The 19,570-nt window shown below is 39.5% G+C and overlaps 1 protein-coding gene across 1 annotated transcript; it reads left to right on the plus strand.

Annotated features, from left to right (window-relative positions):
* Positions 1 to 1,769: 1,769 nt before the first annotated feature.
* BTBD1 (BTB domain containing 1) lies at positions 1,770 to 19,211 on the plus strand. Its single transcript, XM_072869481.1, has 8 exons — positions 1,770 to 2,275; positions 9,073 to 9,229; positions 9,814 to 9,919; positions 11,531 to 11,728; positions 11,994 to 12,186; positions 12,745 to 12,832; positions 17,039 to 17,185; positions 18,077 to 19,211. The coding sequence occupies exons 1-8, from the start codon at positions 1,875 to 1,877 to the stop codon at positions 18,233 to 18,235; spliced, it is 1,449 nt and encodes a 482-aa protein (XP_072725582.1). The 5' UTR covers positions 1,770 to 1,874; the 3' UTR covers positions 18,236 to 19,211.
* The last annotated feature ends 359 nt before the right edge of the window (positions 19,212 to 19,570 follow it).

Here is a 19,570-nt window from a genome sequence, read left to right on the forward strand (position 1 = left end):
CTGTTTCTTTCCCCTCATTTTCTCTCTCAGCTTTCTTTCTCAGCCCATCTCATAGGTCTTTCCCATTTTCTCTATCTTGCATAGCTTTGTCTTCTTATGATTGATTTCTTATCCCTGAAGCTATGTTACATACACTGTCTGCCCCAGCTGCCCTCCTTTTAGGTCTTTGGCATACCTTTCCCGCTTTTTTTCCTTAACTCTCTTCCATCCTGTTGACTTCCTCTAGTGTGTTATGGACCATATGTTCACTTTTTACAAACACGGTTCTCCATAAGCAGAGCAGTCATGGCTGTTGGCTCTCAGCTAACAGACTAACCTGTGAGTGAACACAGAAAGGTAAAAGCAGAAAGGCAGCAATGACCGAAACTCTCATTAATACCCAGATCATCCCATGAGTGAAAAAATACCACCAGAAAACTATTTATTTTTGTCCATGGTGTCACCGTTTCCCTCATAATTTTTTCCATCTCTGTCCCTAAGCTATCGGAGGGAATCTGGGCTTCTCTCGCTTTCCCTCCTTTGCCCACCTTGGGACATGAAAAGCGCAAAGGTGATACCTTCATTCTGCTAAGTCAGCAGTATGATTTTATTTTTAAATATAGCTTCTGTGCAAAGCTACTTGCTGCTTTCTGGTTGGTATACTATGTCTTCTTGTGCCCTTTCCCACTATAGTTTACCCTGCTGAATTTGCTTCCATCTTGGTTAAGTAAGGTTCTCTAAAACCTGTTCTGTGAAACGGACCACATTTGCTTGGTCTCAGTTTTGTCCTAATTATAAACCTAAATGCAGAGCAGTGACAGGATTCTATTCCTCTTTTAGCCGCACGCTTCCATAATTGCTGACAAGTCAGGAGCTATGATAAATAGCTTTCAGCTCCGCAATTTAAATCGCTGCTGTACTTACAGCAAAACTCCAGTAGATGGCAAAATGAGCCACCTTATTCCTCAGCTGACAGTCTCTGGCTTGACAGGATTGTGACAACGCAAACATCCCTTTTTTTTCTTTCCCCTTTCTTTCCCAAAAGCCACCAAGATGGTACACTAAAAATGATCCTATTTTGCTTGTCAGAATTTACCAAATTAATTCACCACACTACATTCCCTGGTCCGAGGACGTTAAATTTGATGGCTTACTGCTTTAGGCACAAAACCCGCGCTGCCTCTCTGCTACATTCACTACTGCTGTTTTTGCTTTGTTTTTTCTCCTCAGAAGTTTGAAACATGAAATGTCGAGACACATTGTAAATGGATTTCTTTAGTATAGAATTGTAAGGTACGTGCGCCCACACTCATTAATGTTTCAACATTATTTCAGAAATAGTTAAAATAGGTGATCGATCCTTGTTTTGCCTGTTATCGTAAGGAATCAGGTGTTATAAAAACGAATTTGCATTCCACGTGCCTAAACAGAATAGCTGCAAGATTTATTCATTCCCACATGTGACGGTACGAATTTCGGTGACTGTCGCAGTGCCCTGTGCTTCCCGTGTCTCGTTTTTCTCTCTTCGCGGCTCTGGAAGCGCATCCCCACTGCACAGGCGGGTACGACGCCTTTATAAAACTAACAAGTGACACAGACCCAAAACACGGCCCAGGGGACCCGGCCGACGCCTGGAGGACGGCGGTCCTGCTCCCGCCGCCCTACCGCCCGCGCTTTCCCTCAGCCGCCCGCGCTTTCCCTCAGCCGCCCGCGCGGCCGCTGGGGAACGGCAGACGGGCAGCGACGGCTTCGCCCGCCTCCCGCGAGCCTGCGCGAGGCAGAGGCGCATGCGCGGCACAGGGGCAGCGGGCGGTTGACGTCGGGGCGCCCGGCGGGCATTCGCGTGCCGCCGGCGGACGGAGCGGCCCGGCCCGGCCCGGCCCCTCAGGGCGGCGATGGCGGCCGCCGGCGGCGGCTCGGGTGCGCCCGTGGAGACGCCCGCCGCCGCCGCTGCTACCGCCGCCGCCACCGCCGCCGCGGAGGCCGGCGCGGTGCTGCAGCGGGAGCCGCTGTACAACTGGCAGGCCACCAAGGGCTCGCTGCGGGAGCGGTTCGCCTTCCTCTTCTCCAACGAGCTCCTCAGCGACGTGCACTTCGTGGTGGGCAAGGGCAGCCCCCGCGGCGGGGGCGGGGGCGCGCCCCCCGGGCCCGGCCAGCAGCGCATCCCCGCCCACCGCTTCGTCCTGGCGGCCGGCAGCGCCGTCTTCGACGCGATGTTTAACGGCGGCATGGCCACCACCTCGGCCGAGATCGAGCTGCCCGACGTGGAGCCCGCCGCCTTCCTGGCGCTCCTGAGGTCAGGCCGCGGAGGGGCGGGGGCGGGCGCGGGCGGCACCGGGCACCGTGCGGGCTCCTGGGCCGGGGGCACCGGGCGGGGGGGCACGTCTCTCCTCCCGCCGGCGTCGCTGGGCCCGGCCGGGCCGGGGGGCCCCCCTCGGCCGCTGGTGTCATTTCCTCGCTCCGCGGCCCCTCCTGGCTCCTGTCCCCAAAGAGCCGTGTGCGTGTCCGTGGAGGGAGATGCGGAGAAAACGCGTAACCACCTTGCGGGCTGGTACGCAAGGTCAAACCACCCCGCGAACACATTTTGGTTCCCTCTTGCTCGTTCCCCTGCATCCTTTCCCCAAGAGAAGTACCCAAATTTTAGGGCAACTAACTGTCCATTCAGAAAAGTACTTTGATAGTGGTGGGTGCCTGGTTTGGCTTTTTTATTGCGGTTTTTTTTTTAAAGTAAAATGATGGGAATTAGTGATTCCTCTGAATGTTGCAACTATCCATCCACCTTCTAATAATAGCTAAGAAGGGATGGAGGCTGTTGTACCAAGCTTTTCATTTCATTTAATGCTTTGAAATTTTATTCATCTTACTGTTCACTTTTCTTTTTCAGCAGTGGTAATAAATTGTTGTATCTTTTTACCAGAGCAATGCCCATTGTAGTCACACTTATTTCAGATACTTTTGGGGGGAGAGTGAACATGCAGCAGAAGGCAGTAACTAACTGATTTTTACACACAAACCACCCAAGTGAGACCATGAGTGCAGTGATGGCAAAAATTATGTAAAATGGGTTAGTGATTTCTAAATTGGGCAGAATAGGGTCTGCTTCTTCTCATGCTGACAAAACTGATGAGTTGATCTACTGGTTTGGTTTTTTTTTTCTCAGTGTAGTGGTAAATAAAATTTATGGTGTTCATAGAAACAATTACCGATAGTTTCTTTGTGTATCAGGCTGTGGTGTGGTAATATGACTAAACTGCTTAACCTTCAGGTTTTTTTCAACGGAACTCCTCTGCTAGGCAAAACCTCTATAAAATGTATGAAACAGATTTCTGTAACGAACATTTGGGAAACAAGTAATGTTATTGCCTGGAAATAAATATGTAGTGTCTTGAAGCTTTCTGTAATGGGAAAAGCTCCAAAGTCTTAGCAACTTTCCCTTTGTTTTGAGGCCTAACAGATAAGAACAATGAGAAGAAAAGTCACCTGGTCCTTTTAGTAATCATGGACACAGGAGCTGCAGCAACTGATTTGGGAAAAAAAAAAAAACAAACCCAAACCACCATGCAGGTTGCCATTGGCAAATAAACTGTATTTATTTTGTGGATTCTTAGCAAAGAGGGAGTGGTAAGACAGAGAGTTTGTGTAGCAGAGTGGGAGATAGTGGGAAGTGTCTTTCAAGCAAAATGGTCTCAAAAGTTAGAAGTAAATGAATGTGCACATATATGTGTTTGTCTATATATATGTGGAAAAAACACTGGACAGTGAGAAGTGGATATAATGAGAGAAGTTTCTCTGGATAGAAATATAAACGGGGAAACAGGAGAGTTCTAAGTAAAGATAAGAAGGATGATATTTCAAAACTGTGGAAATGAATGAAGAGATGTTGTTAGAAGCAAACAAAAGCCACCTTGTGTTGGTAGAGCTACTAGTATGTGATGGCCAGGGAACTTACGTAAGTAAACTGATTATACTTGTATCTTGTCTAAATATCACCAGACTGATGAACTGTTGAAACATCTCAGGTTTGATGTCGTCTTTGGTATGAAATCCATGGCAGCTTTTTAGGATGTTCTTACATATACTATATATATTTTGAGCTTATATTGGAATAAATATAAATTGCAACACCTTGCTAAAAACATACCTAAGGAGAACTTCTTTAATACAGGCCAGTACTAGACTTCTTCCATGCTCATATATGCTGTTTTTAAAGTATACCAACTATAAGACAACCTGGGTTTTTTTCCTAATGTTGGCCAGAAGAGGCAACCTTGCACTGTTGGCCTCTTCTATCTATCATTAGTAAATTGGTCAGGTAATGATGGTTGCCTTTTATAGGACCTTTCCTTAATCTTTGCAAAGAGCAATTTGAGGCGTATTGGCTAGAAATTAAGTTGGGATCTTTGAATACGCATAGCAAATGAACATCAAGGTAAAGGAAACATTGAAGTGATGCAAAAACTTTTAGGGATAATTTACTAATTATTTAATGTTCCACAGCTCGTTTCCATTTTATTTACTCATGTGGTTTGTTAGATCCTATCTGTAGTTGATGTGTTTCATAAAGATCTACTGACAAATGCTACTTGTAAATTAAAGCCAAAGGAAAAGATTTTTTGATGAAAATTTTTCTGATTCTCTTAAAAATTCATTCCATCTGTATCTGTCCAGTGAGACTGAGTGTCATTTCTCTGTCCAGTGATGTAAACTTTTATCAGTGTTGGTGTTTTGTCACGAAATAGATGGGAGTTCAAGAATTATGGTTATGAGGAAGAAAAAAGTAGTTAGAAATTGGACAATTTAAAACATCTGATAGTAATCAAGTTAATGTGGCATCTGTTTTCTTATTTTTCTTTTGGATATGTTTGTACACAACTTAAAATCAGCTACAGTTGCTACCTTTTTCTGACTGGGGCCTCTAAAACAATAAATTTGTGGAGTTAAAGTATTTAAAAATAATGAACTGAAACTTTAATTGATAGTACCACTGTAATTCCAGTAATATGTTTTAGGGTTTCTTTTTTCCCCTAGAGGAAGTTGAGTAGTCCCTTTGTCTGTGGGCTAAAATCTTAACTGTGAAGATGGGAAAAGGGCAACCTTTTAAAATTGGCTGGAGAAGGGGAGAGAACTTTCTTAGAAAACAATTGGCTGAGCTCAAAGGCTTAGAAATGACTGTGGTGTGTGTTTTGGCTTATCATCCAGTATTCCTCTTGCCTGAAGAGTTTTCAAACATGAGCCAGAGGAGCTTTTTAAAAGCAGCTGACTACTTCAGTAGTTTGACAGATAAATCCTTAAGAGCTGAAATAATATCAAATTCACAAAGTTTGAATCTGCTTCCCATTTAAACACCTTTTTTTTTTAATGTATGTTTCTAACTGTACAAATTGAATAGCAGTGATCAAGAAAATAAAAGTTGTCTCAGTAGGGTTCTGTTTTAGGGTTTCATATTGTTGGTTTTAATAAGATTTTTTAAAAATTTCATTCACATTTTAAAATACATTTTACACTAATTGAACTCGTCCTTTGATCATAGTATAAAGGAAAGTGACAACATGGCACAAATTTAGCAGTCCATCTTCCAGATGTCTTTGCAGAGGACTTTGGCAAGCAGTAAACAGAGGGGTAATCATGACTAACTGGAAAAAGATTCCTGTGTACTTTTATAATGGTGAAAATATTTCAACTTTTGTGAAGATGCTAAGACTAGTGGAGAAAAAAGTGCTAACCTGAGAGTAAAGAAAAGTGGCATAAAATGTATGAGAGGCTTATGTAAAGTGAATGGTCACTTGGGAAATTGTTAGTTCTGGTCAGTAAAAGTGTTCTTCCACAATGCACATACACACACACCCCCTATCCTGGATGACAATAAAATTAGTCAATATCTAAAGAGCAGGTTGTTTCTATGAGTCTCTCAAAGGGGAGGATAGGAGGGAAGAAGGCAAGGGGGAAGGATAAGTGACCTTGAACCCCACTGACTTAAGTGGAAGAGGAACAGTGGTATAAACATGAAGGTGTGCTAGTTCAGGCATGCCACAAATGAGAGCGTTAACACAGAGACAGAGCTCTTGGCACATGAGCAGAGGGATTTTTAGAGAAGACACACCTAGAGTTCCTCTTTTATGAGTAGATGAATGCATCATGATCATCCGTCTGTATACTTAAGGGAAACAGGATTATACAACATCCTAGAGCAATGTACTTTATTACCATTTTTCATAGTTTTTACAGCTATCTTTTAACTTTGCAAATTCACACTTTTTAGTATTTGCAAAAGACGACTGTTTGGCTTTGAAAATTCCAGAATAGTATTGGCATTGTCAAAAACTTGAAATATTGAACAGAAAAAACTGACAATGTGACTTTAATGTATTTGGACACTTGCATTGAGTTTTCTTGGTTTCAAAGTATGTAACTACATTGCATGTTCTGTAACTATGAGCTGTTATGCCCTGTGGTGATTGATGTCTAGAAACAGAAAATGAGGTCCATAGTGCCCAGTAACTCCATGCAACACATCACCTCTCCTGTCCTGAGTGAATACTGTAACAGATGGAGCCCAAAGTCATAGACCAAATGAACTCAATGAACATTTTATGGATATTTATGTGCATTTTACAGACATTTTACAGGGGAAGGTGTGGTTAATGAGGATGTGTTGCGATAGTGTGGGACCTGAGCGTGACGAAAATGGCATGCAATAAGGGGTGGAGAATGTACTGGGTTTGGCTGGGATAGAGTTAAAGTCTTCATAGCAGCTTGTATGGGGCTATGTTTCGGATTTGTGCTGAAAATGGTGTTGATAACACACTGATGTTTTAGTTACTGCTTGAGATGCTCTGCAAATTTTAGTTGTCAGAACTTTAATCACTTAAGTCCTGTTAGTTTGTCATTGACACACTTTGAGCTGGGGACTGTCTCTTAATGTATATCCAGCCATACAGCAGGGGAGGGATTGGAGCATAGAGCCTCAAGTGTGTCCTTCACGGCATGAAAAAGCATGCTGTAGCTCATAGATCTCATGTGAATGAAAAACCTGCATGTATATGCACTGTTGCCACATTTGAATTCCTGTCATTTGGCCATGTAATTGGGTTTTGATCATATGAGGAAGAAGCCTGCAAAATTCCTGGGAGAGAAAGGGTCAGAAAAGTGCAGTATGGAACTGTACCCTGATTCTTAAGAAGGTGTAGTAGAAAGTGAACCACAAGCCAGATGAGCTCCTCGGTGTGTCACTTCATTGGCTTCGGATTGGACACACTTAAGGAATAAAATCAAAATCACATTTCAAAAACAACTTGGTGACACTTCTATTTATTTATTTATTTATAGGATTAGGTAAAACTTACAATGTAGTTTGTGTGGTAATGCTGCTTTTTTTGCAGCCTGTTAATGTTCAACTCTTATGTGATTTGGACTCCAAGCTCCTATAAAGCTACACAAGGAAGGTTAGGGCATTTTAAACAGATTTTTTTTTTTTAATCTTGAAACCAAAATCTAAACACACTGTTCTAGTGCTTTAATGAACTATTTGTCAATTTGGTATACAAACCTGTACCTATGAGATCTTAGTTTCTTGAAAGTAAATTTGTTAGTGATTGAGTGTCAAGTCAGCCCATCCTTTTCATCAACAGATAGTAGTTTATAACTTTCCTAAATCAGTTCTTAATGAACTGTATGAAACTTACTAAAAAAAGTTAGCATTTAATTAAACTCATTCACTTTAAAAGCTGTTTGATGTAAATCCAGTTTAAAGAATTAATCTAGAGCATCATCCACATTTCCTAAGTGATGTGAAAGCTGGCCATTTGAATAGATTGGAGTATTGTAGTGGTAAATATGTACCTGTTGGTAAGTGCAAATTTAATGTTGAACGCCATATTTAGTTGTGTTTTAGCAATTGCCGAGAATTAGAGTTTTCTTGGCATATAAGAAATATAAAGAGTGAAGAACTTCAGTTTAAATTTTAACTCTAGGTTTCTATTACTTAGATCTCCCCATGTTGCAAACAACTTTAAGTCCATTACTTTCACAGGTTTTTTCTGTTAAGTACAAACTGCTTATTGTTACATTAAAAACCCTTCTAAACACGCCTTCCGTCTCTACATGTTGCTTACTGTTCATTTCCAGGAGGTTCTGAACAAAAAATATTATGAAATACAAAGGAAAGGCTTGGTCTTCATTGTGGAATTCCTGCATTTGCTAATGTGTCCTGGCTTATTATGTTTAATCACCTGTGTGTTGGGGACAAATGTATTTTTTTAAATCACAGGCTATTCTTGATTATTAACTGAAAAACTGATTAAATATTGCTAAGATCATCTTCAATGTCACCTGTAAGAAAAATTATTTTTAAAAAGTTATCTTTTCCATACAGAAACTTAAAATAAATCTTATCTTGTCTGGTCTCAAATAACAGCTGCCCAGGAAACAGGTTTTTTTCCTGGTTTTGGTGGAGGCCTCTATCTTTTGGTTCACAGCTTATGCTAAATTCTCAACCAATCATCTGGCGTCAAACAATGGAGACAAGCCAGAGTGTTTTGCTATGGCAGGATAGAAGAGTCAAGGTCATCTGCTAGAATATTACTCCCTTTCCTCTCCTCTGAACACTACAGAATGGTAACTTTGACATAAGATGTTATCACAGTGTAAGTCCTTGACACTATTCTCCTCATGGCAGGGAAGCTAGTGTGCACTGTCAGTAAATTAAGTTCAGTAATATAGCCATAGAAGGTTATGTATTGATATTTAGAAATACAGCTCTTCCTAGTGAATCAAAAGAGCATGCATTCATATGTTAAGTAATTCTGCAGCTCAGCTGTTGTTTACAGTTTGGTAGCTATGTATAACTAGTACAGCCAGATCAGTCTTAGGGAGTAATACATATTTAAAACAAATGTATGCCATTAGGTTAACGTAATATTCTTTCTTCAACCCTTTAACTAGCTTATTCATTTGTGAAAATGCTACATGAACTGTTGCATGTTCACAGTGCAAATCTTTGACCTGTTTTCTAAACGCAAAGAGACTGTTACGTTGTGCTGAACTGCTTCCCTCAAGATATGTTTTTATGATCTATATTTGTGTATTGATTTCTAGGTTTCTTTATTCAGATGAAGTTCAAATTGGTCCAGAAACAGTCATGACTACTTTATACACTGCTAAAAAGTATGCAGTCCCAGCCCTGGAAGCACATTGTGTGGATTTTCTAACGAAGCACCTCCGAGCAGATAATGCCTTTATGCTGCTTACTCAAGTAGGTAAATTTAAGCTTAGTTTTGATTTACTAGGAAAAGCAGTGTTTGAAGGGAAATGACTAAATATTACTTCACAGTGGGTTTGCTATCACATAGTCTAATTTATGTATGAAAATGTCTTGTTGCTCTGTTAGCATTTTTACAGACTCAGCCTCTTATTAATGTGGAGGAAAGGCTTTTTTTCTTTTTTTTTTCTTTTTTTAATATGCAATGGACTGGGACATTTCAAATGGAGCCAGCTTATTCTACAGTGTATTTGCATGAATCTCTTAATTGTTTTTTGTTAAGACTTCAGTGCATTAACTGTGCTTCATTTCACTATAGTGGATTTGATGTGTGCTTTTTTTTGAGTTACATTGCCAAAACTACAAACATAAGCATGAAGGAAAAATTGCATGTAGTGAATTCTCCTTAATTATGTAATCCTTTGAGAATTTAAGTGCTCTTTAAGGTATAAACATAAAGAGTACTTAGACAAATCAACCTATTTTAATTTAGATCTACACTAGAGTAAAAATACGTGCTTTTTAAGATTAGTGGTTTGTCAACTTTATGGTTAAGATGTATTTCTTTACCTTTTTAGGCCCGTTTGTTTGATGAACCTCAGCTTGCTAGTCTTTGTCTTGACACAATAGACAAAAGTACTATGGATGCAATAAGTGCAGAAGGCTTTACTGATATTGATATAGGTGAGTTACTTTGTGTGTCCTAAGCATTAAACTTCTGGAGGGAATTGTAGGGCTCGAGAAGACTTTGTTACGGTAATGCAGGATAGTTCATCTCCCCCGTCTGAGTATGTAGAGTCCCAAGCGTATCTCATCTCCTTGTCACGGTAACCTGGGGTAGTTCGCTTCCCTCTTCATCTGCACCCACCCTTGCATGGGCACCAACGTGACGGCCAGCTGCAGATCTCGGAATTTGGACAACAGCACCTGCATTACATCAGCAAGTTTGCTAATGAGCAAAACAGGATATTGGATATGTATGAGATGTTAATCAGCGCAAGTTTTATTAGCCACCCCTGCAGTGCTTTCCTTTGAGCTTCACTCCTGACCAGGGTTCCACTGTGTTGGGTCCTGATTTGATTAGTGTCGGTGTCCTGGGGCTCCCACCATGGTAACACTATGCTTTCATTAAAGCCAAAGCTTTAACTTGCTGAGTGTGGTGCCTCGTCCCTGAAGGATCCACACTCGCTTTTCACACGTAACAGGAATCATACTGTTTTGTTGCCGCATGGTACTTCTCTATTCAGAGTTGCACAGATCAGGTACAACTTATGAAATCTCTTTGGAAAAAAAAATCTAAACTGCTGGTTTCTATGTTTCATCTGTTATGAAAAGCTAGCAGTTGTAAATTTGGTTACTTAATTTCATTGTTACTATATGTGTCTAAGATTTTACTCCAATTCAGCTAGACTGTGTGGAAAAACTCAGACTGAAGGAAAGTATTCCAGTTGCTTAAAGCAGTTGTAAAGTCATTGTTAACTCGTGTTCAGTGGGATTTGTACTCAGGCTGTGAGTGTTTTTCTCTACTCTTGATAAATCCCAATCTGTTTTGACTTTCCAAGATTATATTTTCTATGACCACAAACATGCCTTGCTTAAATTCAGGACATATAAAAATTCCCAGATTCAGAAGATGAAAACATATTTTTTTTCAGGCTTGGGTTCTATGATAAACTGAGAATTTTTGCATACCTGTTATTCATAAAATGTCATAACAAGTAAGAATTACAGGAAAACTTGCTTTTGTAAAATATGTGAGAGTACCTTGCCTCACATTCTGTGTTCTACCTTCCAGCTTTGTGGGTGGCAAATATGTCAATGTTTAAGATTACTTTCATGTACCTTTAAACTGGTTTTGTGTGCACCACTGCTGCTTGTGTATAGTTGATCCAGATTGGCAGGTGGCTACTCTCAGATGAGAATATGACAATGTCATCATGAATAACTTGGTTTTTTAGTAGTGGACATTCACTGCTTGGTCACTTCCAATTTCAATCTTGCCCTAGCCATGGAAATTCTGCAGGATATTGGTTGTCACTACATAGTTTATATATAGTCACACTCTTAGGAATCAAGAAGAAAGTTCATATGCTGTCTTCATAGCAGGAAAATGATTTTTTAGTTTGGAGTCTATATACCATTGAGAGATTTCTTTATACATAAGTTGTCTTATCTTTGTCTTATTATGAATGTTCTTAGTGTTTACTTGCGTAACATTTTAAGCTTACTTAATGTGTAGCACTGTTATTGGTTTGGATGAAAACTGCTGTAAATCTGTTAACTTTTTTTCTTTAGACACATTATGTGCAGTTCTAGAAAGAGATACCCTTAGTATTCGAGAAAGTAGACTCTTTGGAGCTGTTGTTCGTTGGGCAGAAGCAGAATGTCAAAGACAACAACTGCCTGTGACATTTGGAAATAAACAGAAAGTCCTTGGAAGAGCTCTTTCCTTAATCCGTTTTCCATTAATGACTATTGAAGAGTTTGCAGCAGGTGAGTTTCGGGATTCTTTGTCTTACCGTTAGACCGTATCTCTGCACTGTTCACCTGTGAGTGTTTAGATGCTTAACACTTTATTCTGTTATTAATATTGTACTAATAAAAGTTGTGATGCACAAATGAAAGTAAAACATTCTGCAGAATATGCTCTAGTTGTTGGAATATATTATTGTCATCTTCAGTTTGCAAATATGTGTGCTTTAAATACAACAGTTGGAGTAATTCTTTGAGTCATCTTAGAAATTTTTTGTTTTTACAGGCCCTGCTCAGTCTGGAATCTTGTCAGATCGGGAAGTAGTAAATCTCTTTCTGCATTTTACTGTCAATCCTAAACCTAAAGTAGATTATATTGACCGACCAAGATGTTGCCTTAGAGGAAAAGAATGCAGCATTAACAGGTTCCAGCAAGTGGAGAGTCGCTGGGGCTACAGTGGAACAAGTGACCGGATTAGGTATGGCTTTTGAAACTATTTGGAGGAGAGACAGAGAAGTGTGGGAAGAAAGGGAACATATTATTCAACTTCATCTTTTTGGCATAAGAAACAGTAACAAACATACTGGCTCTGTTTGGGCACGTTTGATGTTTTCCTTTTTAAAAAATAACTTAGTCTGTTGGGCACATAAAATGTAAAGTAGCAAAAAACACAGTTCAGGAAGATTGGGTGCATTCTAGAGTGACTGGGTGTTAGCTGCGTATTCCTTTTTAAAATACCAAGTCTTGCTCAGCTTTTATTTTGGAGATATTCTAAAGAATCTGGTTATTTTTCGTTTAGTGATACTGAATATCTTGGAGGATTAGCAAAGCTTTAACCTGTAAAGCTGATACCTTACAAAGCATTTTTCTTACTATTGAAATCTAAATAGAAAGTGTTACTGAAAAAAACCAATTAATGTCATTTTCAGTTTACTTCCCTACTCTTCAGTGGGAGTCGTCTTCCTACTTGACTGGGAATAGGGTAACACACCCATCACAGTTGTTTAAATTCCTTTCTTGGCTTGTGTCTTACTAGGTTCACAGTTAATAGAAGAATTTCCATAGTGGGATTTGGATTATATGGATCTATTCATGGACCCACAGACTATCAAGTTAATATACAGGTACAGTATATTCTGTTTAAATAGGCTTATGCAGAAACTACACTTGTAGAACTTGCAAAAGGTTTGGTGTATATCTGAATTGAGTAGGAGCAATCTAATAGGCCAGGAATCTAACCTGTGTTTTGTCCCCAACAGTGGTCATAAGCAGATGACTAGGGAAAAGTAAGAACAATATGAAACTCTTCTCCCTTTCTGCTGCATTCTCCTGTCCTTCAGTCATTTTCAGTATAGGCATTTCCTGAGACTGATTTGCTTTCTCTATTTAATAGCTCCTTGTGAATCTTTCTTCAGGATACTTGTCCAGTCTAACCTTGAATTCCTTTAAGTTTTCTGCAGAGGAATTTCACAGCTTTGTAATCTGTTCAGTTGTGCATAAAGTCTGTCCTTTAATAAAGTTTCTCGTAATTCAGGAAAGAGATCTTGGATTTGTCATCAACAGCTCTCTGAAATCAGTGACACAACATGTAGTGACTGGTAAAATAGCCCAGTGTCATCAGGAAGATACTGAAAACAAGGTAAAAGGTGACATTGTGTTGCTGTATGAAAGCCAGGTATGCCGACATCTTGAGTGTTGTGTGCAGTTCCCAGTCTCACACAGTAGAATTAGAAGGTAGAGAAAAGGATAATTAAAATGATTAAGGGAAAGGCTAGGACTCTTCAGTTTGTAGCAGAGAAGGCTATGGGGAGGTGTGAGCAATGCTTCTAAAATCAAGAGGGCAATGGATAACGTAAATGCAGAACAGTGTGTTATTCACCAAATCCCAGAATATTAGAACTAGGAGACTGTTACTGATACTAGTAGAAGATCAAAACGCATAAGAGTATTTTTTCAATGCAGAGGATACTAAATATACTGCCACAAGAGGCAGATATCCTCTTTTGAATCTGGTGATATTTGAACAAGTTCATTCATCAATAGCAAATCCATTAGAAGATTCCAGAAGGAACAGAAGGGGAATGTGCACTATAGCATCCCTAGTAGAACAGTTGTGGATGCTGGGGGAACAGGCAGCAGAGCAAAGACTTGTGTGCTAACCCTCAGCAACATCTTCTCTTGCCACTGTTGGAGCATATTGGACCATTTGTCTGACCTGATTGGGTATTTATTACGTTCTTAGCGTGCCTGGTACATATTTTGGACTTAGAGGCTTGTCCTTGCCCAGAGCTTTTTGGAAAGATTGACATCTTATTTGGTACTGATTCAGTCTTAGGCAGAAAATCGTATGTTACTGTTTCCATAACTTCTGTAAAGTTACTTCAATTTTAGGTTTGCTGAAAACATTGTCCCAGCATGGGAATCTCCCCAGTTTCTTCTGCTGGTAAATTATTTATTTGTATTGCTGTTCTCCAGGCTTTTATGTGAAGACCTTATCCTGCTGCTGCTTGTTTTATATCTTCATGCTGTTTAGCCCACCAGAGAGTCTATAGGGTTTTTTGCTACTGCTGTGTTGAAAGAATGATTTAACATTGGTTTTGATGCTTGCAGATAGCTGTTCCTAAACCTTCTTTTGGTCTGCTTAATTGTATTTTTTACATTTTAATCTGTCAGTTTGAACCTTTCTGTTTTAATCTGGATACAACTTCATATTTCTATAGGATGCCCTTTTTTGTTTGTTTATTTCCAGTACTAGCCTTTTGCTGATCAGCCATGCCAACTTTTTTTCCCCCTTTTCTCAAGCCTTTCTGAATAGGTGATAGGTACCAATACTGTAATTGGGCATGTGATGTCCTCCAGTAGTCTGCATGCTTCTTATAAGGATTTGATTTTCTTAATTGCTCCTTTTAGCTTCTTTTGAACAAGCTTCCTAATTTTTCTCTTTTTGAAATTTAGCACAGCTGTGGTGGATTTGCTTTTGTTGTTCACGTGGGAGCGTTGACTCCAAGTATATTATGGACACTGTTACATAGTGTTTCCATTATGAAATTTTGAATCTGATCCTGCTCATCACTCAGTACCAAATCAAGGGTTGCGTTTCTTCCTACTGAGCAATTGGTTAGCAAGCTCATGAAATGGTCAGTGATAGCATCTAAAAATGTCACCCCAGCTTCGTGTCCTGATATGACACTTGCCTGGTCTGAGCAGGCAATTGAAGACACCACTGAAATTGTATTTCCTGCTCTTGTAGCCTGTTTGATCTCTCTTAGCATGTTGTGGTCAGGAGTGTCTACTAGTAATATTGATCCAGGACTATATTTTTTCCTTTTCAGTATGGAAATTCAGTCCATTTGAATTCTCTTTCTTATTGAGATTAGTTTTGATTTGATTCTAAGCTTTCTAACAAGGTTTTAGCATTCCTTGACTGGCACAGTTTTACTCTGTGCTGTGTATTTTGTAACCTGGTACTATTGCATCACACTGATTTATTAGGTGTGGGGGAAATTGTGTGAAAGAATGAATCTGTGACTTCATTTAGGGACAGAAATTCCATTGTCCCTATCTGATTTAATAGACTTGTAGCATGTGCTGGAACTGCTGTTTCGGTTCATTACTGGGCATCCTGTTTAAATGACAGTTTATTTGTCTTCTGTTTCCTATTTGATGATCACTATTCTCTGACCATCCTGTACTTAAGGATAGGAATTTTGTGTCTGTCTGGTAAGAAAAAAAATGTTGTGTCTTTCCTGTTATGATGTTCCAAAGAAAATGTATCTGGAATGAGGTTTTGAAGGAATTTGTTGGCTTTTCCACATTCCTCAGTTCAAAAGCTTACTTGCAAATTCCTCAATTTGAAGTGCCATTAGTTTGGTTTTCTCAAACTATACATCTATGTAAATGGGTAGCATAATGCACTAGACTGGATCTTTAGAACAAAAGAGTTGGTACCGAGGACCTAGCAGCTATACTATACATATTTGGGGATTTTTACTTTTGCATTAACTCTTGTTTGATCCTCTTGCCTAAATTCCTGTTTGCAGATGAGACCATTTGGTGTGCTCCCTCAGCATGTTTGCTGGATTTATTTAATCTGAAAAGAATTAGTTCTTGCAAGGCAAACCAAAAGTGGGAGTGATCAAGAGATTCAGTTGAAAAACACGCTCCTGATCCAAACCGAAAGGCTAATGTACCTTTATGGTTCAGATGAAGGCCATCCATCTTATGCAGGTTCTCTTTATTCTGGAAGTACCCCAAATTCCTGAAGAATCTAAAACTTTCTTGTCACAGTCTTTTCAGACAGGTATTTAAGTCCTGTGTCTCTACCTTTCTTCTTGGACCTGCATCAGCACTAGCAGAGCTTCAGAAAGTTAAACATTTAATACTTGTCTTAAAATAGTGATAATGTATATTGCAAATACATCTTTTATGTGAAAGGGGCTTAGGACTTCAGCATTATAATTGTTAATATTTCTACTGATTGTGGCTGGCAAAAAAAAATTAAAGCACATTTTGCATAGAATAGGGCTTCATCTCATTTGTGCAATATTAAAAATTATATGGCAATTTAATAATAAAATATTAAAATTTATAGGATTCTTGTTAGTGCAGTGATCATGAGAGCTGTTCATGTTACTCTAAAGCTCTGATATCCAACTTCTGCAAGAGGTGTTTAGCAGCGTGGATCGGGATTGCTATCCAAAATGAGAAGTGACGTATCTGCTATTACTATATCTTAGCTAGGGATTCCTATTTGCCACTAAAATTGAAGGCAAAATAAATAATATATAGTCTGAGTGTAATTTTTATACTGAATCTAGAATAGAAATAAATTGTATAAAACATAGCAGTGCAAGTTCCTGTTTTCTGTTAAGAATGTATCACTGACTGCTTACATTATCTGTAAAAACTTGTTTTCTGAATTAGCCACAGCCAGCGAATGTGCTTCCCTCATGTGGGCTGTGTAGGTGCACAGCAATCAGCAAATCTAAGTACAGGATTATATGTAGCATATGAAGGTCAGAAGCGGAAGGTCTAAGAGCTATTCTTCATCTCCCAAGCAAAGACTATAACCTGGTTGGAGCAGTGTTGAATCTAGCCCACAGATTGGACAGCCTGTGTAAAACTCGCAAGCCATCATTCGGCACACTGCTGGGTCAGCCTGAATGCTATCAGGAAATCACACCTATTTTCCAGTTCTGAGATTGCACTATCCTTGCAATTAAACGGGGTGGAGTAGGCAAGTGCTTGCTTGTAATCTTCTAATATGCATACAGTAAGAATATTTCTCAAGCTTGTAAACCTAAAAATACTATTTTCATGTTTTTGTACAGATAATCGATTATGAGAAGAATCAAACATTGGGACAAAACGATACTGGATTTAGTTGTGATGGAACAGCCAGTACGTTCAGAGTTATGTTCAAAGAACCTATAGAGATTTTGCCAACGGTTTGCTACACAGCTTGTGCAACATTGAAAGTAAGAATGCCTAACAGCACAGAAGAAAATGTTATTTTGATGCAAGAGTTCTTCTTTTATCTGTCTTCTGATAGGAAAGTGTCTTCTAGATCTTGAATTTACTTTTAGAGCTAAAGACGGCTGTAGTTAAACTCCACAGTAACTCTTTAAGACTGCTACCTCTCTTCTGTGCCACAGCACAGAATTCATAACTGGATCCTTTGTGCCTTCCCACTTGCTGCTTGATGTAAGAGTTAGAATGAGTCCTAATGGAAGTCACGGGTTCTGTGTGGGCAAAAGCACTATCTAGAATATTTAATCTGGCAGCTCTCTATCAAAATTTAAGTTTGATTTCTTTTATCAAGGATATTCTAACCACTAGCTAGAGTCAAGAAAACAGAAAGCTTTCTTGTGTCACTTTTTATATACTAGTGCTGAAATATAGGGAAGAATTATTTGTTCTAGGAAAGTCTCCCCTTAATGTTATGGACAAATTTATTTAATGTTTTCTCAAAAATCTTTTCATATTCTTTTAAATATAATTCCCTATACAGAAATCAAAGTTGAATGGCTTGGAAAAAAATGTTGCACGTTAGAAGAAGCTGAGGCAGGGAACTAAGTGAGAATATAGACAACCTGTATGACAAGGAGAAATACTAGAAAATATTTATTCATTACTAGTTGGATAAAATCAAGTGGTTTAGGTATGCTGTCAGAGAAACTTTTTTTTATTATTTAGACATAGGGCACTTGCTTCTGTTGTCTGTGATTTTTGCATATAACTTACATGATGTGGGTACAGAAATTTTATACTATTAAAATAACCTAAGTCAGTAGTGGTTTAACCTCAACATTTTATGGGTCTTGCTGCCCATTTTCATTCAGTTGCTAATCTCTTCTGATGTTTTACAGGGTCCTGATTCCCACTATGGAACAAAAGGTTTGAAGAAAGTGATCCACGAATCTCCTACTGCTAGCAAAACATGCTTTGTCTTTTATAGTTCACCAGGTAACAACAACGGTACGTCAATAGAAGATGGACAGATACCAGAAATAATATTTTATACATAATTTCACCTGATCATCTCGAATGTGTCAGCGTATCAGTGGACTTCAGCTCACTATTGGCAGCAGTTTAAAAAAAAAAAAAAATCTGTGAAATTACATGAATGTGTAAAAACAAAACTAACTTGTTTGAGAGGTACCAGAAAAGCTATTGTCTCTGCATCGTTATTGGCAGAATGTAATTTAGCTTTTCCTCTTAACAAAACGTCAAGTGGACTAAGTACTTGGTATATTGAAAAGATTGTTTTAAATAGTATCTTGTGATTAATTGCTTTGTCTTTCCACCCCTTCATTTCTCATGTAGTAAAATTCATTTTTTGAACTGGAAAAATCCTTGCTCATTATGAACTTCTTGTGTATGTTTTCCCCAACCTGTCCTAAACAGACAGTAAAGCTGCTGCTGTAGTCCCAGCTTACACTTCTTTCCAAAATGACCTTGGAATGACCCTATGGACATGAATTGCTACTATATTTTTTTTGAAGTACATCAGCAAAGCTGCATTCATATTGCTATTGTCTTGACTTGTTGGACAAGCTGTGGAGAATTAATGGACTTAGCACTGCAGACAACATCTGCAGCTGCACTGAAGAAATACTAAGTCAAATTCAGCAATAAACAGATCTTTCCAGAATCTCTCTTAATTCAGAAGGGCTGTTTTGGAACATAGAGCTGGTTATGGAAATAGCCACTGTATATACATATGTGCCTATAACAAAATGTATAATGTGAAAAGGAGAATACAGACTTGTAATGATGTTATTTTATCATTGGATGTTCTAATACTAAAAATTAGTATGAACTAAGGATTGTTTGTGTGCAGCTAGTTTTGCAGATTGCATACAATAATTTGATGCAGTTGATGTATGTATATAGTATTCAGTGTCTTGCAATATGTATGTGCTGTGTAGCAGTAGAATGTCTTGGTGTACAAAATCCTGTACCCTCCCCCAAATTATACGAAAGTAGTTTTTTCTCACAGGAGAAAAAAAAATGCCTCCTCTTTTCCCTGATTTCTCTGTAGATGCCTGCTACAGTGAAGGTCGTGCAGGTCCGAGGTCTCAAACCAGAGTCTTTCAAACAGGCCGTGTATTTCAGACCACCTGCTGTGTACACATTCTGATCGGCGCTCTCCCCTTCCCCCGAGCGGAGGATTTTCGTTCAGTCGAGACCCGGAAAGCGTCGCTGTGACACGGGCGGGTGTGGGGGTGCGTGTGCCAGCAAGCGGCCGGCAGCCGGCGCCGGGCATTAGAGCGTTCCGGGAGAAGCCAGCGGAAGCGGGGCAGGAGCCGCCCCGGCTGCGGTGTGCCTCGGGGTGCCGGTGCCCGGGCAGCGCCGACCTG

The sequence above is a fragment of the Ciconia boyciana genome, chromosome 8, assembly GCF_034638445.1.
Source record: "Ciconia boyciana chromosome 8, ASM3463844v1, whole genome shotgun sequence".
In the NCBI taxonomy this organism is placed as follows: domain Eukaryota; kingdom Metazoa; phylum Chordata; class Aves; order Ciconiiformes; family Ciconiidae; genus Ciconia; species Ciconia boyciana.

Coding starts and splice junctions, on each gene's coding strand:
- BTBD1 (XM_072869481.1), top strand. CDS start 1,875: ATGGCGGCCGCCGGCGGCGGCTCGGGTGCGCCCGTGGAGACGCCCGCC. Junction 2,276..9,072: donor GCCTTCCTGGCGCTCCTGAG/GTCAGGCCGCGG, acceptor ATTGATTTCTAG/GTTTCTTTATTCAGATGAAG. Junction 12,187..12,744: donor GGAACAAGTGACCGGATTAG/GTATGGCTTTTG, acceptor GTGTCTTACTAG/GTTCACAGTTAATAGAAGAA.